The sequence below is a fragment of the Lygodium microphyllum genome, chromosome 3 (assembly GCF_053477565.2).
Source record: "Lygodium microphyllum isolate KBCC chromosome 3, Lygodium_microphyllum_v1.1.10, whole genome shotgun sequence".
In the NCBI taxonomy this organism is placed as follows: domain Eukaryota; kingdom Viridiplantae; phylum Streptophyta; class Polypodiopsida; order Schizaeales; family Lygodiaceae; genus Lygodium; species Lygodium microphyllum.
The window spans coordinates 107,282,948-107,299,968 of record NC_141137.1 but is presented as its reverse complement, the minus strand read 5'-3'; the positions used below and the strand labels follow the sequence as shown (position 1 = coordinate 107,299,968).

Below are 17,021 nucleotides of genomic sequence, written 5' to 3'. Positions count from 1 at the left end.
TGGCTCCAATCTGTCGCCTACTGACGTCAATTGCCATGTGGACTGCCTATTGAACCTGTTGCACCTGCCCATCCGAGGAAAGTCAATCTCTAGCACACTCTTCATTTCCAATATGCTCTCATGCTGCAATTTCAGTCACATGCTTTGTACTCTCCTATCTATCACTCATCCAAGAAGCACTTTTCTACTTAGCTTGATCTAGACCAAGCACTAAAGAACAAAATCAGCTTGCTGCTTGGAGTATGCAAAAATTGTAGTGACAGGTCAAGCACGAGGATCGAGACAACAGGTGTTTCTTAGTTGCGGAGAGACAAAGTGAGAGAAAGCAGAGCAGAGAGTGTGCACGATTTTAGATACAATGATGAGAGTGTATCTTTAGGTTTTTAGATAGATATATATGTGTAAGTACAAGTGCTAAGGGTATGTTCACGCCCAAGCACATTTAAAGGCACGAGGGCCTTTATTCCCAACAACATTCCACCTAAAGGCAATGTGCCTTAAGAGGAGAAAAGAATCAGCTAAGTCTAGGTATATACAAAGCTGAAATACATATATCTATCCAACTCCCATCATTCGTCGGCAATAAGCAAACTGCTCTGCTAGAAGACCCTTTGTGAGAAGGTCTGCAGGATTATCATTTGTATGCACTTTGACAAGCTCAATGCTTTTGCTGTCAAGTACATCTCTAATGAAGTGGTACTTCACCTGTATGTGCTTTGTCTTTGCATGAAAGACAAGATCTGTGCTAGCATGATAGCACTCTGACTATCACAATGAAGAATAGGTAACTCTGAGATGCCAAGCTCTCCCACCAGACATGAAAGTCATAAAGCCTCCTTGCATGCCTTAGTGGCAGCCATATACTCTGCCTCTGTAGTAGACAATGCAACACACTTTTATAGCCTGGAGATCTAAGAGACTGCTCCTCCACTGTGAAAGTAAACATATACCCAGAAGTGGACTTCCTGCAATCCGCATGACCAGCATAGTCTACATCCGTAAAGCCAACAACAAATGCCTTCTACTTCCCAAAGCAGATGCACAACTCCTTTGTGTCTTTGAGGTATCTCATAATATCTTTCACTGCATCCCAATGCTTCTTGCCAGGGGTTGCCATGTATCTACTAACCACTCCCACTGCAAAGGCAATGTCAAGACATGTAATCATAGCATACATCAAACTGCCAACAGCTTAAGCATATGGTATCTTGGCCATTTCATCCTTCTCATCATCAGATATAGGGTTGTCCTCTGCACTGAGTTTCACATATGGAGACATTGGAACCCCAATCATTTTCCCCCCCTCTAGATTGAAACGTTGCAAAATCTTGGAGATATACTTCTGCTGAGATAGATAGAGTAATCCTTTCAACCTATCTCTGAGTATTCGCATGCCAAGAATGTGATTTGCATCACCAAGATCCTTCATGTCAAAGCTGCCATGAAGACTTTGCTTCAGTGAATCCAAGTCATGAGTATCCTTGCCAGCAATCAACATGTTATCAACATACAAAAGCAAGATAATCAAGGTGCCATCTACTGCCTTCTTGGTGTAAAAACAGTGATCCACTTGACTTCTATGGAAACCTTAAGTCTGCATAAATGTATCAAACTTATGATACCATTCTCTTGGTGCTTGTTTCAGCCCATACAAACTCCTTTTGAGTTTATATACCATCTTTCCTTTCCCTTTTTCAACAAACCCTTCAAGCTGCTGCATATATATGTCTTCATGCAGATCACCATGTAAGAATACAGTCTTTACATCCATCTGTATGAGCTCCATATCTTCAATTGCAACCAAGCCCAAAATGGTTCTCAATGTAGTCATCTTAACTACAGGAGAGAAAATCTCATCAAAGTCAATTCCATGCTCCTGCTTGTACCCCTTTGCAACCAATCTTGCCTTGTACTTTGGTGAGGAACCAAAAGTGACCTTCACCTTGTAAACCCATTTGCATGGAAGTGTTTTTTACCCTTTAGGAAACTGCACCCAGTCCCAAGTGTCATTTTTCTCAAGAGATTCCATTTCTGACAACATGGCTTTATACCATTTCTTGTTGTGTTGCCTGTCCATTGCTTCCTTGAAGCAAGACGGTTCACCACAGTCTGTCAACATGACATAATCAGCCACATAATTTACACCAAGAATAAATCTATCAGGTTGTCTAGTAGCCCTAGACGATCTCCTAACCCAATGACCATTGTTTGCTGGCTAATCCTGCAAATTTCCATTTTCAGCATGCTGTCCTAGCATTTCAACTTGCAAATCAACATTAACAGCTTGTTGTCCTGGCTATTCCTGCACATGTAGTGGCTCATTATCATGGGCAATAGCTGGCTGATTATTTCCAGCATTATTTTTTGCATTTACAAGTTCATTTACAGCAAGTATTTGTTGTTGTACAGCGGGCACATTTTACTATCCAAAAGGTATTTCTTCCCGGAATACAACCCTACAGACCTCCTCAAGTCTTTTCGGGCTGTTTATGCATGCGATCTTCCCGGAAAATAACATCATTGCTGCGTACTACTTTCCTTTTCTCAGGATCCCATTAACTATACCCCATTTTACCCTCGTCACCATATCCTAGAAAAATGCATTTACAAGACTTTGGCTCAAGTTTGCTGCGTTTTTCTTTACAAATGTGCACAAAAGCCTCACAGCTAAACACTTTCAGGTGAGCATATGAAGGTGGCTTGCCCGACCACGCTTCTTGGTAAACTCCCCCCCCCCCCCCCCCCCCCTAAGACTTGTTTGGTGACCAATTAATTAAGTGAACAGCTGTCATAACAGCCTCTGCCCAAAAACCATGGGATAATGCAGTATGAGACAACATTGTACAGACCTTATCCTATATGGTCCAACTCATACGCTCGAGAACTCCATTTTGGGTTGGATTATGAGGGGCAGTGAGCTCCCTCTTTATCCCTTTGCTGTCACAAAATGCCTGAAAGGCCTTTGAAACATATTCCCCACCATTGTCAGAGTGAAGATACTTAAGTGTTTTATCTGCCTGATTTTCAACCAATGCCAAGAATTTTTTAAACTTGTCAAGCACTTCATCCTTGCTACAAATAGAGTAAACCCATACCTTCCATGTAGCATCATCAACAAAGGTGACAAAATATTTATTTCCCCCTAAAGATAATCCTGGCATCTAACATACATCTGAATGTACTAACTCTAGAGGAGAAGATTTCAATGAAAGAGACTTTTTGTGAGACGTCTGTGCATGTTTGCCATAAATACAATGATCACAATGCTCAAAATCAGCATAACGAAGACAAGGCAAGTAACCCAAACGAGAAAGCACTTTCATTCTTGTTTGACTCATGTGCCCCAACCGACCATGCCACAAACAAACACTTGGCTACTCGGTCATGGCAACAACATGGTCACGCACACTAGATACATGAAGTGGATACAAAGTATTACTCTTGCAACCTCTGGCAATCACTCTAGATCCCTTACGATCTTCCATTTTCCATCACCAAAGGTGGTATGAAAACCATCATCATCTAGCTGCCCTGTGCTAATCAAGCTCTTCTTGAGCTAAGGTACATGCCGTACATGCTGAAGTGTAAAGACAGAGCCATGCTGAAACTGTAACTGCACACTGCCAATACCTGAAATGTCACATGCATAGTTGTCCCCAAGATGGACAACACCATGTCGACCCCCTGTATAGTCAAAGAACCACTCACGATGAGGGGTGACATGAAAGGAAGCACCTGAATCGAGAATCCAGGTATGCATGTCATCATCTATATCTGCAAGTAAAGCATGTGCACCAAAGTGTGAAGAGACAAAGAGTACATCACTCCCACTATCACTATCATGAGTGACTACATTCACCTCTTCAATTTTTACACTACTCTTCTTAGGCTGACTGTCCTTCTTCTCTTCCTTGCTATCATGTGTCTTCTTGCCTTTTCCTTTCTCTCTCTTCCATTTGTCGCAATCACGTTTAAAGTGACCATTCTTGCCACAATGATGACACTCAACATCTTTGCCACGTAATTTATTGCGTCCCTTGCTATCATACTTTCCCTTTTGCTATGATGTGCCCCTAGTATGCAAGGCACTGGAAGACTTACTGGATGCATTGTTCTGTCGATTCATCTCTTCCATAAGTAGAGCACTCTCTATATCACCATACAAAAGGATCACATTAGAATTGCTTATAGCAATCCTGAATGTATCCCAACTCTCTGGTAGAATGCAAAGCAAGAACGTAGCCTTAAATTCTTCATCAATCAAGAACTTCAAGGCAACCAGCTGGCTGAAAATGGAGTTAAACTCACTCAAGTGAGTAGACATTGCTGTACCCTCTTTCATACGCAAATCCATAAGCTTTTTCAGCCAATACACTTTGCTTGCAGCACTCTTCTGTGCATACAGTTCTTCCAGTTGAGTCCATATAGCATATGCACAATCCCAACCTTCAATGCTAAACAGCAAGGTATCAAAAATTGATAGCTTGATGGTTGAGCGAGCAAGCTCATTTAATTCATCCCAATCTTCCTGTTCCATGTCCGCGGGCTTTGCCCCTTTGGTTTTCATCGGCTTTGCCTGCTTCTTTTGCAACAGGATTTGTAGCATTGTTTTTGCTAAACTACAAAATTATGTGCTCCTTCAAGCTTCTTTATGTGCATCAAATTACTGCTGTCATTGCTGTCAGCCATGATTCTCAACCCAAATGTGACCAAAAAACAGCAAATGCAGGCCCAAAACTGTCACCCAAGTGACCTAGGTACAAACAAGTACCAACCAGCAATAAATGACCACGTAGAAGCACAGATTTCAGATCTGTAATTCAATTTTCAAAAGCACTAAACCATGTGCTACAGCATTCCACAACTGATTACAGTTGTTCCAAGGGCATATGCATCACATTACATGAGAAATCCCAAATTTTAGCTGCAATTTTTGTTGTACATGTACCCACGGGCATAAAATTTGACACGCACGGTCAAAAGGCCCAAAAATTTTGTGCTCAAAGCATCAACCACACATCTGCATTCTCTCTGTCCTACATAGAATAGGCCAATTCTGCCAAAGTAGAGCAATTTCAGTAAAACCCCAAAATTTTACCAAGTGCTGATGTCCAAATTGCATGGAATTGAACCTACATGTACATAGAATGACCAAATGCTGCACAGATTTTGCCCAAACTACAAAAACCCCAAATTGCACAGGGTCCAATGTGCATCAATGTTGAGAAATTGGGTAAATTTCAGCCCAATTTGTGCATGTACATGAAAAGCCCCAAATGTCAAAGGCAAAATGTCAAAAATTCCTGCAAATTCTGAGACAAATATCACTGTTGCATCTTGCTCGCACCAAATCTGGACAAATCCCCAAATTTCCAAGTCTTGCGTGCACTAATTTCAGTGAAATTGAAAGAATTTCACTAAAATGTGAAAAACCCCAAATTTCCTGAGTAAATGTGCACCGACTTTGCAATTTCTGAGTCAGATTGTCCAATTCTGAGTGAGATCCCCAAATTCGAGAAAAGCCCCAAATTTCTGGGCCTAAACCTGCACAGATTTGCACACTGTGCTTGCGTGTGCGAACACCCAGAAGAGAGGAAATAAATCAGCCTGAAATTTTCTTATTAAAAAAAAATATTGGACCATTGACCTGCCCGTCATCTGTGCAGTCACGTCGCGTGACGGCTTGTCACTCGTGCAGCGCCCCCCCCCCCCCCCCCCCGGGTCACCCGTTACGCGGCAGTCAACTGTAGCATGCCTGTCAATTGTAACACGCATGTCGACTGTAGCACAACTCTAACATGCATGTCGACTATCCGCTCACCTGAGCCTTATCGCAAAGCTATCGTCTGTCATGCACTGCCAATCTTGGACTTGACGCTTGGACCTGTCCTCTATCGCGACCTGCCAGTCTTCGACCTAACGCTTGTACACGTCACCTCAACTGCCGACTACTGTGCAGAAGCAAGCTTCTTCTCTTGTGTAGACCTAATTCGCACTTCTTGAGAAACGCGAACACCATTACCAACGCTCTGATACCAGTTTGTAGTGATGGGTCAAGCACGAAGATCGAGACAGGAGGTGTTCCTTAGTCGCGGAGAGACAGAGAGTGAGAGAGAGCAGAGCAGAGAGTGTGAACGATTTTAGGTACAATGACGAGAGTGTACCTTAAGGTTTTTAGATATATATATATATATGTAAGTACAAGTGCTAAGGGTGTGTTCATACCCGAGCACATTTAAAGGCACGAGGGCCTTTATTCCCAATAAAAATTAGGGTTTCAAAACCCTAATTTTCAGAATTACAACAAATTGGCTCTTTTATATATAGTTCAAGTACTTGGTACTCGTGGTTTGTATCAATAAATTCCTATAAAGGGGGAGGAGCCGGTTCCCCTCTCAATGTGGTGTCGACTCTCTTCTTTCTCTCTCTCCCTCTATCCTCTAATTTTCATGGTGATAATTGATCAAGTTGGTTAAGTTCAAAGTATTGTCATTCTCATGTTCTTCCCCACGTGCTTACACAATGTGTGTAAAACCTATTCTTTTTAGGAAGTTGCTACCAAATGGGTTTAGTTTCTTTGTTTCCGTCTGTTGAAGGGGTGTCACCCTTGTTTTGGGTTGCCTTCATATTTTGTGAATTCTTCCCACCTCTGGTTTTCCCTTGCGAAGAAGAGGCAACTAGACCCCTCTCTAAATAAGAATGTGGGGAGGACTTGTGGACTTGATCTATAGCCTCGCATAATGCAATAACTGACATTCGAACTCATAGAAGATTGGCAATTGAAGCAACGAGATGATATAGTGGATGAAGTGAAAGTACTTTTGAGGAACCTTGTTTAAAAGGAATGTAACCTAATCATTATCTGATTTTGATGAGCCAGTAGTTGCAAACTTGGTGAGTAACCCCCAATATTCAGCCAACCTGAATTTCACATCATCCCTTTCCTTGATGGAAAACTCTTGAAGCTCAAAGTGGAGATTGATGCTCCAAGTGCGATCTCGTGCCACATAGTGGTTAATGAGATGACTCCAATGCTCAAATGTGAGGAAAACATATGTAACTGAGAATAGAACTCAAGAAGCAACCCCTACATTAACTCAACATTGGTTGTGGCATTACGGGCTCCCCATTGATGGATGTGATCAAGGTGAGCCAGGTACAGGCTCTAGACCAACGATTAGGTCCAAAAACCCCAAAGATTCAAGCACTTGTTGCATGAAGTTTGACCAAGTGGCAAAATTTCACATGTTAAAACGAGTCTTATTCATGAAGGCATTCTTGGACGTAGCAACTGGAGTAATAGTACTATAGGATGGAAAAGGTGATAGGGTGGGTAGGGTGGGGAAGTGGAGTACACTTGGGAATTAATCCTAGAGTGCCCAGTGCCCACCATGCATGTGTGAAGTGTGCACGATGGATCCAAAAGTGGAAATGGATTGGCTAGGCATAGGTATGGTGAGCGCATGAGTAGCCCATGGAGGAGGAATAGGGACACGTGGGGCAGAGGATGGAAATCCCTACGTGGGAGTGACCCATGGAGTATGTGACAACACACCATAAGCAAAGGATGGAAATCCTTGTGTCTGAAAGGTTGATGAGTAGAGAGGTGAGTGATCAAAGTTAGTGAGGGGAATGTCCATCACAATTGTACCAAAGCAAAAGGATGTGCTCATTTGTGGAAATATAGATGTCACAATATTAAAGGGTAGCACTCCCCTTGACGATTTACCAGGGTGCAAAGTAGCATTCACCTAAGGATAGGTGACATGGGATGTAGAGTAAGAGAAAGTGCTAGAGCCTACTTATTTATGGATGCTGAAAAATCCTCCCAAATTAGGGTTTTACATGTAGGATATAGAAACTCTTTAGAACCACTCCTCATTTAAAAACACTTTAGGTAATTTGCATGTTTGGGGCTGTTTTAAAGAGCTAATCAGTATGGAATGAATTTTTACCTCAACATTGGGCCTTATTTTCCACTATGGCAACAAAATCTAAGCCAATAAGAAGTAAATCATCTACATACAACAGGATATAGCTGACCCCCTCTGAAGTGATATAAACATGTAAGTTCAAGGAAACACAGCCTACTGGGCTTCCTCTGCTCATCCTGAACCTATTTCTAATGTCGCAGGTGATGAAAACACAAAATCTGCACCACAATGCTAAAAATGCAACCTTTTCTCCTTCACAAACAGCAAAAATCTGCAAATAACAGCAACTTCACTCGTTTCCCATGCTTCAACTGTTTGTCTAAGCCTTGTGTCAATGTGCAGCCCTTCCACTTACCCTCAAATGCTGCAAACTTTTGTCATGTTGAAATCTCCCTTTCAGGTCTATCCACGATCCATCAGCCCTTCAATGGTGCTCTAATACCATGCTAGAGTGCAATGAATGCCAAAGCATATGACCGGACTGAAAGAAAATGAACATGGAGAGAAGAGGAAGAGAGAAAGAGACAGTAGAATGTAGAAATTTGCAATGAATGAACATTGAAATGAAGAAAGTAGACTTGAAAGAGATCACCTTCCAAACATTTAGACTCCAAAATCTCCATATGCAATGGTTAGAGATGGTTGATGTGATCCATCATAAACACAAACTTGTTTGGATCCAAGGTCCACATCTACACTTCCAAAGCGACCCTCTTCATAGACATCATCCTCTTATAAAGTTGATTGAGATGCAACCACACCTATATGGCACCAATCCTATGCTTGATGTGAGCAATGATGGACAAGTGTACACAAGAGGAAGAGGAAAGACCAAATACAAGCATTAAACTTGTCCTACCGTGCCTAGGCCTTCATTACTCAGTTTGAGAAAGAGTTGAAGACTCCTTGACCATTGGACAATCAATGGCTTCATCACAAGCTCCGATAAATCATAGGACTCCAAGATAGCCACCTTCATCACTCACCAGATGCTGTAGTTTTCTCCATCGAGTTTCCGATCTTGAAAAAGAGCTGGAAGAACAGGGACCTTGCTGTCCATAAGGCCTGGAATTCCATGTCAACTTCAGCAAACATCCTATTTGCTTTTGAACAACTTCACATGTGTGGGACAGCCCCCCTTTGGCTTCAAAAAGGCGGACGGATGAGACTTTCTTTGCCCGTTCACAAAAGAACTTTACCACTGGAGGTGATAAAAATTCAAATCTGCTCCAAAGGTCCAAATTTTAAAATGCAGCCTTTTTTCATGCTTTCATAGTTGTTCCTACACCAACAATCAGTGACCAAGCCGCCTTTCGCACAAGTCTCCATTCACTCAGCCTTGTCTCAATACAAGGCCCTCCCCCTCACACCCATATGCTCAGCCTTTGTATCATGCCAAATCCTCCTCTTCAAATCTGTCCACACTTGATCAGCCCCAAACCCGCTCCATTGCCATGTCTAAATGCTGCAATGTGGAAGCATGTGCTCGAACTGATCTCATGTGCTGAACATGGATAGAAGAGAGCCCTGCCCGGCAGCCTGCCCATCGCCCAAACTGCCCGCACCCTGCTGCCCACTGCCCATCCTCATGGTGCTGCACGTGCTGGTGTCCACCCTTACTGCCCGCCTAGCCCACCTGCCCATCCCAGAGGTGCATCCTCTAACATGACTGGGCTGACTAGGCATAGGCAAGGTCACCATATGTGTAGCCCAGCAAGAGTAGACAGATGCACAATAGATCCTGAACAGGGCATAAGGCTCAATGATCTGGAGTACTGTCAAAGAACGGGGTCTAAGGAAGAGCCTTGTAAACAAACCTCCCAAGTTATCCTCTATCTTGCATTAAACCACATCAATGGTCTCATCGAAGATTTTCTCCTGAATGAAATGGTACTATAACTCAAGATGTTTCAACCTAGCATGGAATACAGGATTCCATGCCAAAGCAATGCAACTCTCATTGTCACAATGGAGTGTAGAAGGACCTATCTAAGGACAGCCAAGCTCTCCTAACCACTGCCGAAGCCACCACTCTCTCGTGGTAGAAGACACCACTCAGTACTCTGCCTTTGTAGATGACAAGGCAACAATGAGCTGCTTCTTGCTACTCCAATAGATAGCACCTACACCCAAAGTGAAGGAATATCCTATCGTGGACCTTCTGTGGTCAACATCTCTACCCCAATCTAAATTTGCCCAACCCTGTAAATCCAAGGCTGAATCTCTTGTACCTCTGGATAATAAATACCTAGGTCAAGGATACCCCTCAAGAACCACAAAATCCTCAAAGCAGCCTACCAATGAACCAATTTGGGCTCACTCATGAACCTTGCAAGCAAACCTATAGGAAAACACAAATCAGTCTGAGTGTTAAGGAGCCATCTCAATGACCCAATCAATTGCTTGTAGCAAGTAGCATCCGCCGCTAGTGAATCGCCATGGGCCGTAGCCTTCCAATTTGGATCGATGGGAGTAAAAAGAGCCTTATATCCCTCCATCTCAAACGTAGTCAAAAGCTCTTGCACATATCATTAATGGGACATGAAAACCCCCCTAGTAGTATAGCAAAATCTCATGACCTGGAAAGAAGTGGAGAACGCCCATTTCTGTCAGCTCAAACATCTCGTGCGGTGCTGCACAATAAAAGTGAGCTGCCACATGCCATCTTGTGCGGCCTGTCTAGCCTGCCCAACTGCCCAGAAATGCTGGCAATGACCTGTAGCCTGCATAGAACTGTCCAACCTAATAAATAGGAAATGTGTAACTATGCCCAGAGTGCTAACTGTACAACAATAACCTGCCAATGCCTGTCCAAGGGATGAATAAATCTCTAACATCCTTGCATCTGAGTGGCCCACGGAATGAGTGAAATAGCATCATAAACAAACGGATATCCCTGCGTCTAAGGGGCCGTTGCGAGTGATCCAGGGGAGAGTGAGGGGGATACCTAGCACAGCCATTGCAAGATAGGCAAGTGCACTCACTTGCGGCTAGGTGTGAGTTAGTGTGTATGGGTGGCATTCCCAGTAACAACATACCAAGGTGCAAGGTGTTGGTAAGAAACATGCGGAACTGAAAGTGAAAATGATGAATTTGGAACCAAAACAGAAAATCCTAATCCTATATTTTACTTGACATTGGAGGTATTGGCCGTAATGTGGATGATACAAGTGTTGAATCTAATCCTAAGCTACTGAAAGCAAAAGAAAGAAATCCTAAAGTATTATTTGAAGAGGGAGGGAGGTGAGTGAATTGCAAATGATTAGCACCAAGAACATGCTCAAATGAAGCAGAAGGTTATGTAAACATGCATCTTTAGGCAAACCACAAAATGGCAATATAGACTAACACCAACTAAAAAGTAATGTGCTTCTGAGGAAATGAGATGATGACATTACCTTAGATGGGTGCAATCAATCAAGATGATAGCTGCTGCCCAAGCTTAGAGTGCTCTGGTCTCCGATTTGCTTTCAAAAATAGTCTTGTTTCTATCATGTGGCAGTGGACAAACATCCAAAAAATCCTGCTTTCATGTTTTCTACATCTTGTTTCTATCATGTGGCAGTGGAGAGACATCCAAAAAATCCACCCATGTTACCCAAGGATACTTCAAGGTCTGTTCCTAAAGAGGAACTCGCTGAGGTGAGCAAATCACAAAGAGCCTCAAGTCTGTTTCTAGACGATACAGCACCACATTTTCCTGGTGAAATGTCCTGCGTGAGGATGAAAAAAGTTTAGAAAACCATCTGTACTCACTGTAGTAATTAACTAACCCAGTTTACCAGTATGTTCTTTATAATGATTATGCACTGCTTACCAGCATGGAAAACCTGTGTTCTCTATTTTCTTTGGGAAGTCAATGTACTTATAAATACAAGCTCTGGTCTCCAATTTCCTTTCATAACTAGTCTTGTTTCTAGCATGTGGAAACCTGCCCAAGCTTACAGTGCTCTGATCTCCAATAAGCTTACACAAATAGTCTTGTTTCTATCATGTGAAGTGGACAAACATCCAAAAAATCCGCCCATGTTAACCAAGGATACTTCAAGATCCGTAACCAAAGAGGAACTCACTAAGCTGAGCAAATCACAAAGTGCCTCAAGTCTCTTTCTTGACAATAGAGCACCACATTTTCCTGGTGGAAATGTCCTGTGCAAGGATGAAAAAAGTTAGTAAACCATCTATACTCAAGTGTAAAACTAGCCCAGTTTACCAGTGTGTTCTTCATATTGATTATGCATTGCTTACCAGCATGGAAAACCTGTGATTCTCTATTTTCTTTGGAAAGTCAATGTATTTCTAAATATCAGCTCCAGTAGCACTACATAACATTCACACTAGCCCTAGTTTTGTATCATAACAAGGTCATCCCCTTGCCCTTCTCATAAAGGTCTAAAGATATTTGAAGTCCCACACTGTGAGTAGGCATATCACAGAAAGGATCAAATCTTGCTTGCCAGAGTAGCTGCATACATGTTCTGCGGAAAGTTTCCCTGCAAGGGTACATGCCGTCCATATATGACAGATTGCTTAGAACCATACGCCTCCCAGATAATTTAGCCACCTTGCTCCAACAAATAGCCTCCCATTTGCTGTCTCTCCTGCCAGTTAAGAACACTATAATTCTGCAAATCCTTTTTGTTCTCTATATCCTTCCAAACGTTGTCAGATCTAGGGAGTACCAGTTCCAACAGTGGTGTATATCCCTCCTTCTTCAATGCTGATGATAAACCTCGTATCTTTGCATCATAAAGAGGTACATTTTCTCCCACCTTAAATTCTTCAACCATGCCATCAAACTGGAGGATGGCAGTTCCAACTTTCTTCCATGCATCTGCACATTTTCTCAATTCACACAAACCAGTTGCTTCTTTCAGCATTCCTGAGTTTGAATACATATCTGACATCAAGACGAAGGCTATAGCATAAGAGCAGTTAACACAAGCAAGATAATCAAAACATTTTTGTCCTAGCTCAACATTCCCATGCATCCTACAGTGACCCAGTAATGATGTCCACCCAGCAACATTATCCCGAAAAGGTGCACTATGGAGTAAGCCTTCTGCCTCCTTCAGGCATCCAGCACGGCCAAGAATATCTACCAAGCAATTGTAATGGTCAATAGAAGGAAATATGCCATACTTCTCCCTCATCGATTTGAACTGCAAACGACCTTCAGCAATCAGGCCTGTATGACTGCATGCAGAAAGAAGGCTAATATAGCTCACGCTATCTGGTTTCAAGCCCTCATTTTGCATATTTTCCAAGGTTTGCAAAGCTAAATAATACTCACTATTCTGAGCATACCCTGCAATTATGGTATTCCATAACACTATATCCCGGCTTGGCAATTGCCAAAAGACACTTTGTGCGTCATCAAGGCTCCCACATTTTACATACATGTCAACTATTGAACCCCAAACAAAATTGTCTGCTTCTTGGCAACCACTCTTAATAATGTACTCATGGATCAGCTTTCCCTGATCTAAGGCTACTATGCTAGTACACGCTTTCAAAGCACTAACAAGTGTAATATTATCCGGTACAACACCCTGCCACTGCATTTTCCCAAAGAGATCCAGGGCACAGTCACCAATACCATGTTGAGCATACCCTGCGATCATTGTGTTCCATGTTCCTACATTGCCATCAGATAGCACATCAAACACTTTTCGAGCATCTGGTAGACATCCACTTTTAGCATACAGGTCTATGAGGGTGTTCCTGACCATGGCATCCAAGTGGAAACCCCATGCAATTACCTCAGCATGAATCAACTTAATGCTGTCTGCTGCCACACAAGCTTTCAAGATGTTGACGAAGGTGACATTGTCAACGTCCACACCTATGTCAACCATTTGTTGATACAACTTAAAGGCCTCATTACTTTCTCCAATTGATGCATGTGCAGCAATCAAGGCATTCCAGGATACATTATCTGGTTTGGTGACTTCATGTTGCATATGCTCAAAAAACTGAATGGCTACATGAATACAACCACATTGAGCATAGCCTGTGATGATTGAATTCCATGTAATCCCGTTGCGATCCTCAAGAAGGTCAAACACTGTTGCAGCATCCAGCAGGCTCCCACATTTTGTATACCTGTCAATCAAAGCATTGCCAACTAAAACATCAAACTCAAAGCCCACCTCAACAGCCTGTCTGTGAATCTTTCTGACCTGATTGAGATTTGAACATGCTTTTAACATGTAAACAAATGTAACATTCTCTGGCTGTATACCGTCTTGACACATTTGCCACAGAAAATGAAGTGCTTCCTGAAACTGCCCTTGATGGGCATAAACTCCAAGTACTGCATTCCAAGTTACAATGTTTGGCTCTATGCCCTCGTCCTGCATCTGATGGAAAAGCTTAATAGCTGACCCTTCATGGCCATCCTGAGCATAGCCTGCAATGAGTGTACTCCAAGTCACAACATCCCGATTAACTGATTTATCAAACACATTTTGTGCATCTTGAATCCTTACGCATTTTGTGTATAAGTCAATCAAGGCATTGGCTACAACAATGGTGGATGACTCAAAACCATTTTCTATGACGTGCCAATGTATCAGTAGTCCCTGTTTAATGTCTGCTAAATTAGTGCAAGCTTTGAGAATGGCAACAAAGACATGCCCATCTGGTTGTACAGAAGATTGTTGCATCTGATGATATAGCTCAATAGCCTGCTCATTGTGCCCAAGCTTGCTATGAGCTGATATTATGGCACCCCACACAAACACATCTGGTTTCGCCAGTTTCTTGAAGACTTCATCTGCTTCTTGCAGACTACCAAACAAAGCAAACATGCGGATGAGATGGTTTGCCAAGAATGTGTCTGATTCAAATCCACATTCTATTATCAGCCCATGTAAGTTTCGTCCTACTGCCAAGTTTCCCTTGTCAATGCACTCCTGCAGAAGTCGGAAGAACACAGTTGTAGATATCCGGATCCCTGCCTCCCAGTATAACAGGTCCACAGCATGAACAGCATCATTAAGCCTGCCATCGTCACATAATTGGCGGAGATTCCTGAATACACTTAAGGAGGAATAATCCCCTGCCACACTGCCAAAAAGATAAGAATCAAAGGGTGTGACCTCACAAGAGTTGAGGCTTTAAAGAAGTAAGCAGCTTCCTTTAGCAGCAAAAAGCTTGTGACATAAAGGACATCAGCAGTTTTAATGAACTTGTAACCTGATATTGCCAAGACCCAAATTGTCATGCTTTGCATCATTATCAAACAGTCGAAGTGTTTTAGTAGCAGTATATGGATCTATCACATTCTTATCTGAACTATATGACTCCGCTTCTGACCAGGGGGCATCCAACCAAGGGTCGAACCACAAGGCCTCATGAGTTTTTTTGTGCACAAAATCAGGCAATTTGGGGTTTCTCTGTAGTCAAAAAGCAGTGCATCAGCCCCAGTCCAAAGTGACATGGAATTCTCCTTCGCTGCCTCCCTCATAGATCATACCTTGTTGAACCTGTTGTCCCACCACTGAGAAGGGTCTTTGAAGAACTTCTGCCATAGCTCCCGGGTGTTAGCTGCATAACCAAGAACAAGAGTTACAAGACTGCATTCCCTTATCCATCTTGCCTTTCAATTAGAGGAGATGGAACAGAAACCTCTTCTTGAAGTCCTCGATGCTGTTAAAGGGAAGATTCTTTCGGTCATAGCAACGCTTAGCAATCTGCATGGAAACTATAAACAAGTATTCCCGCTCAAGGGGACAGAGCAGCATAGAATACTTGACTCCAAGCAGCAGAAGTTCATGATGAACTTCCACTCCAGTGAAATTCTGACGGTCAGAACACTGCTCTCCCAACCTGGACAGTCCATTCATGCGATATCTGTCTGTGATTGATCGAGCACAATCATGAGGCCTTGCATATTCATTGCATGCCTGGGATTTGCATCCTCGATGAATTAATTGTGAAGTCCGTCAACCGGTCAGTCGAATCAGCTCGGCATTCTTCCATGTTTGGAAACATAACGGGTCTTATCAGGTCGACATACTTCATGTTTACAAACTGCGATTTTTGGCCTTTTTAAGCGATCACATTTGCATCGGAACGATTATAGCGCTTCGTACTAAAAGACCCCAGGGCACCTCTAAAGCCATGATTTTTCCAGTATCCCTCGGGAAAAGAAATGAGAACTTGCCAAAGGCCCTTGCACCTACTTTTTATAACTAGGTTGGCACGTGCAACCATGTTTAGGTTTTGGGATTTTGTTTATTAGACAATTGGAGGTGAGCATTGGTAATTTCACATCTACTATATTTTTGGGGGTCCTTGCCAAAAGGAAGAGGAGGTAGGCACAAAGAAGGGGGCTCTGAAATGACAATCTCACCATTGTATTTGGTAATTTCTTGGAATTATTTTTTCATGTGTATGTAAGTCACTACGTTGTTCCTTTTTAAATTATCATTGCGACCAATTGTTGTAACTTCTAGAACTCTTCTCAATCTATTGAATGATGATACACATCATGAGGAAAAGGTAGGTACCTTGTTACTTGGGCACAGAATAATTGTGCAACAAGCAATGCGACCCATGGCTCCTAAGAGACCCACTTGGGCGGTACCATACATGATTGGACAGCCTCATCCACAAATGCACTTTGTGGCAAAACAATAACAGGATACAAGGGGTCGTTGTCCTATTCTACACTCATTCTATCTAAAGTAGTATGGATAGAGCCTTCACTTGACTTGTTTGAAGGAGAATCATTGTTGGGTATGTTATAAGTGATAGAAGTGAGAAAGATTCCTCCTCTTCTTGCCATCTTTTTTCTTTTCTTCTCTTTCAACTAGGAAGCACGCCAAATGGCCAAACATTGTTTTATTATTCACATAGAACGCTCTTCTATAATATTTACTAGCGTTCCGTGTGCGCTTTGCGCACGTGAAACGCTAGGCCGCTTCGTGGCAGCTTCGCACGCAAAGCTGCCGTGAAGTGGCATGCGAAGTTGCCATGCTATCGCACGGCAACTTCGCTCGATAATCCATTTCTCCTCTTTCTCCCTCCTATTTTCCCTCTCCATTTCCAATATGATTTCTCTCTCTCTCTCTCTCTCTC

At 42.6% G+C, this 17,021-nt stretch overlaps 1 protein-coding gene across 8 annotated transcripts in view; it reads right to left on the bottom strand.

The window, feature by feature from the left end:
- Nucleotides 1–16,053, bottom strand: part of LOC148038723 (pentatricopeptide repeat-containing protein At2g33680-like) — a 43,661-nt gene extending 27,608 nt beyond the window's left edge. For 4 of the 8 annotated variants that reach the window (XR_015690308.1, XR_015690312.1, XR_015690311.1 and 1 more), the window contains exons 1-5: nucleotides 15,567–16,053; nucleotides 15,415–15,485; nucleotides 15,135–15,334; nucleotides 11,752–15,005; nucleotides 11,333–11,647 (exon numbers count right to left, since the gene is read on the bottom strand). Coding sequence is in view for 1 of the 8 variants with exons in the window: in XM_087674555.1 (XP_087530681.1) it covers nucleotides 12,491–15,005; nucleotides 15,135–15,334; nucleotides 15,415–15,485; nucleotides 15,567–15,615 (2,835 nt within the window). In the remaining 7 variants the exon portion in view is untranslated. Of the gene's footprint in view, nucleotides 1–8,040; nucleotides 15,006–15,134; nucleotides 15,335–15,414; nucleotides 15,486–15,566 lie in introns of those variants that run through there. The other 4 variants (XR_015690307.1, XR_015690306.1, XR_015690305.1 and 1 more) reach the window with 4 other exon arrangements.
- Between the last annotated feature and the right edge of the window lie 968 nt (nucleotides 16,054–17,021).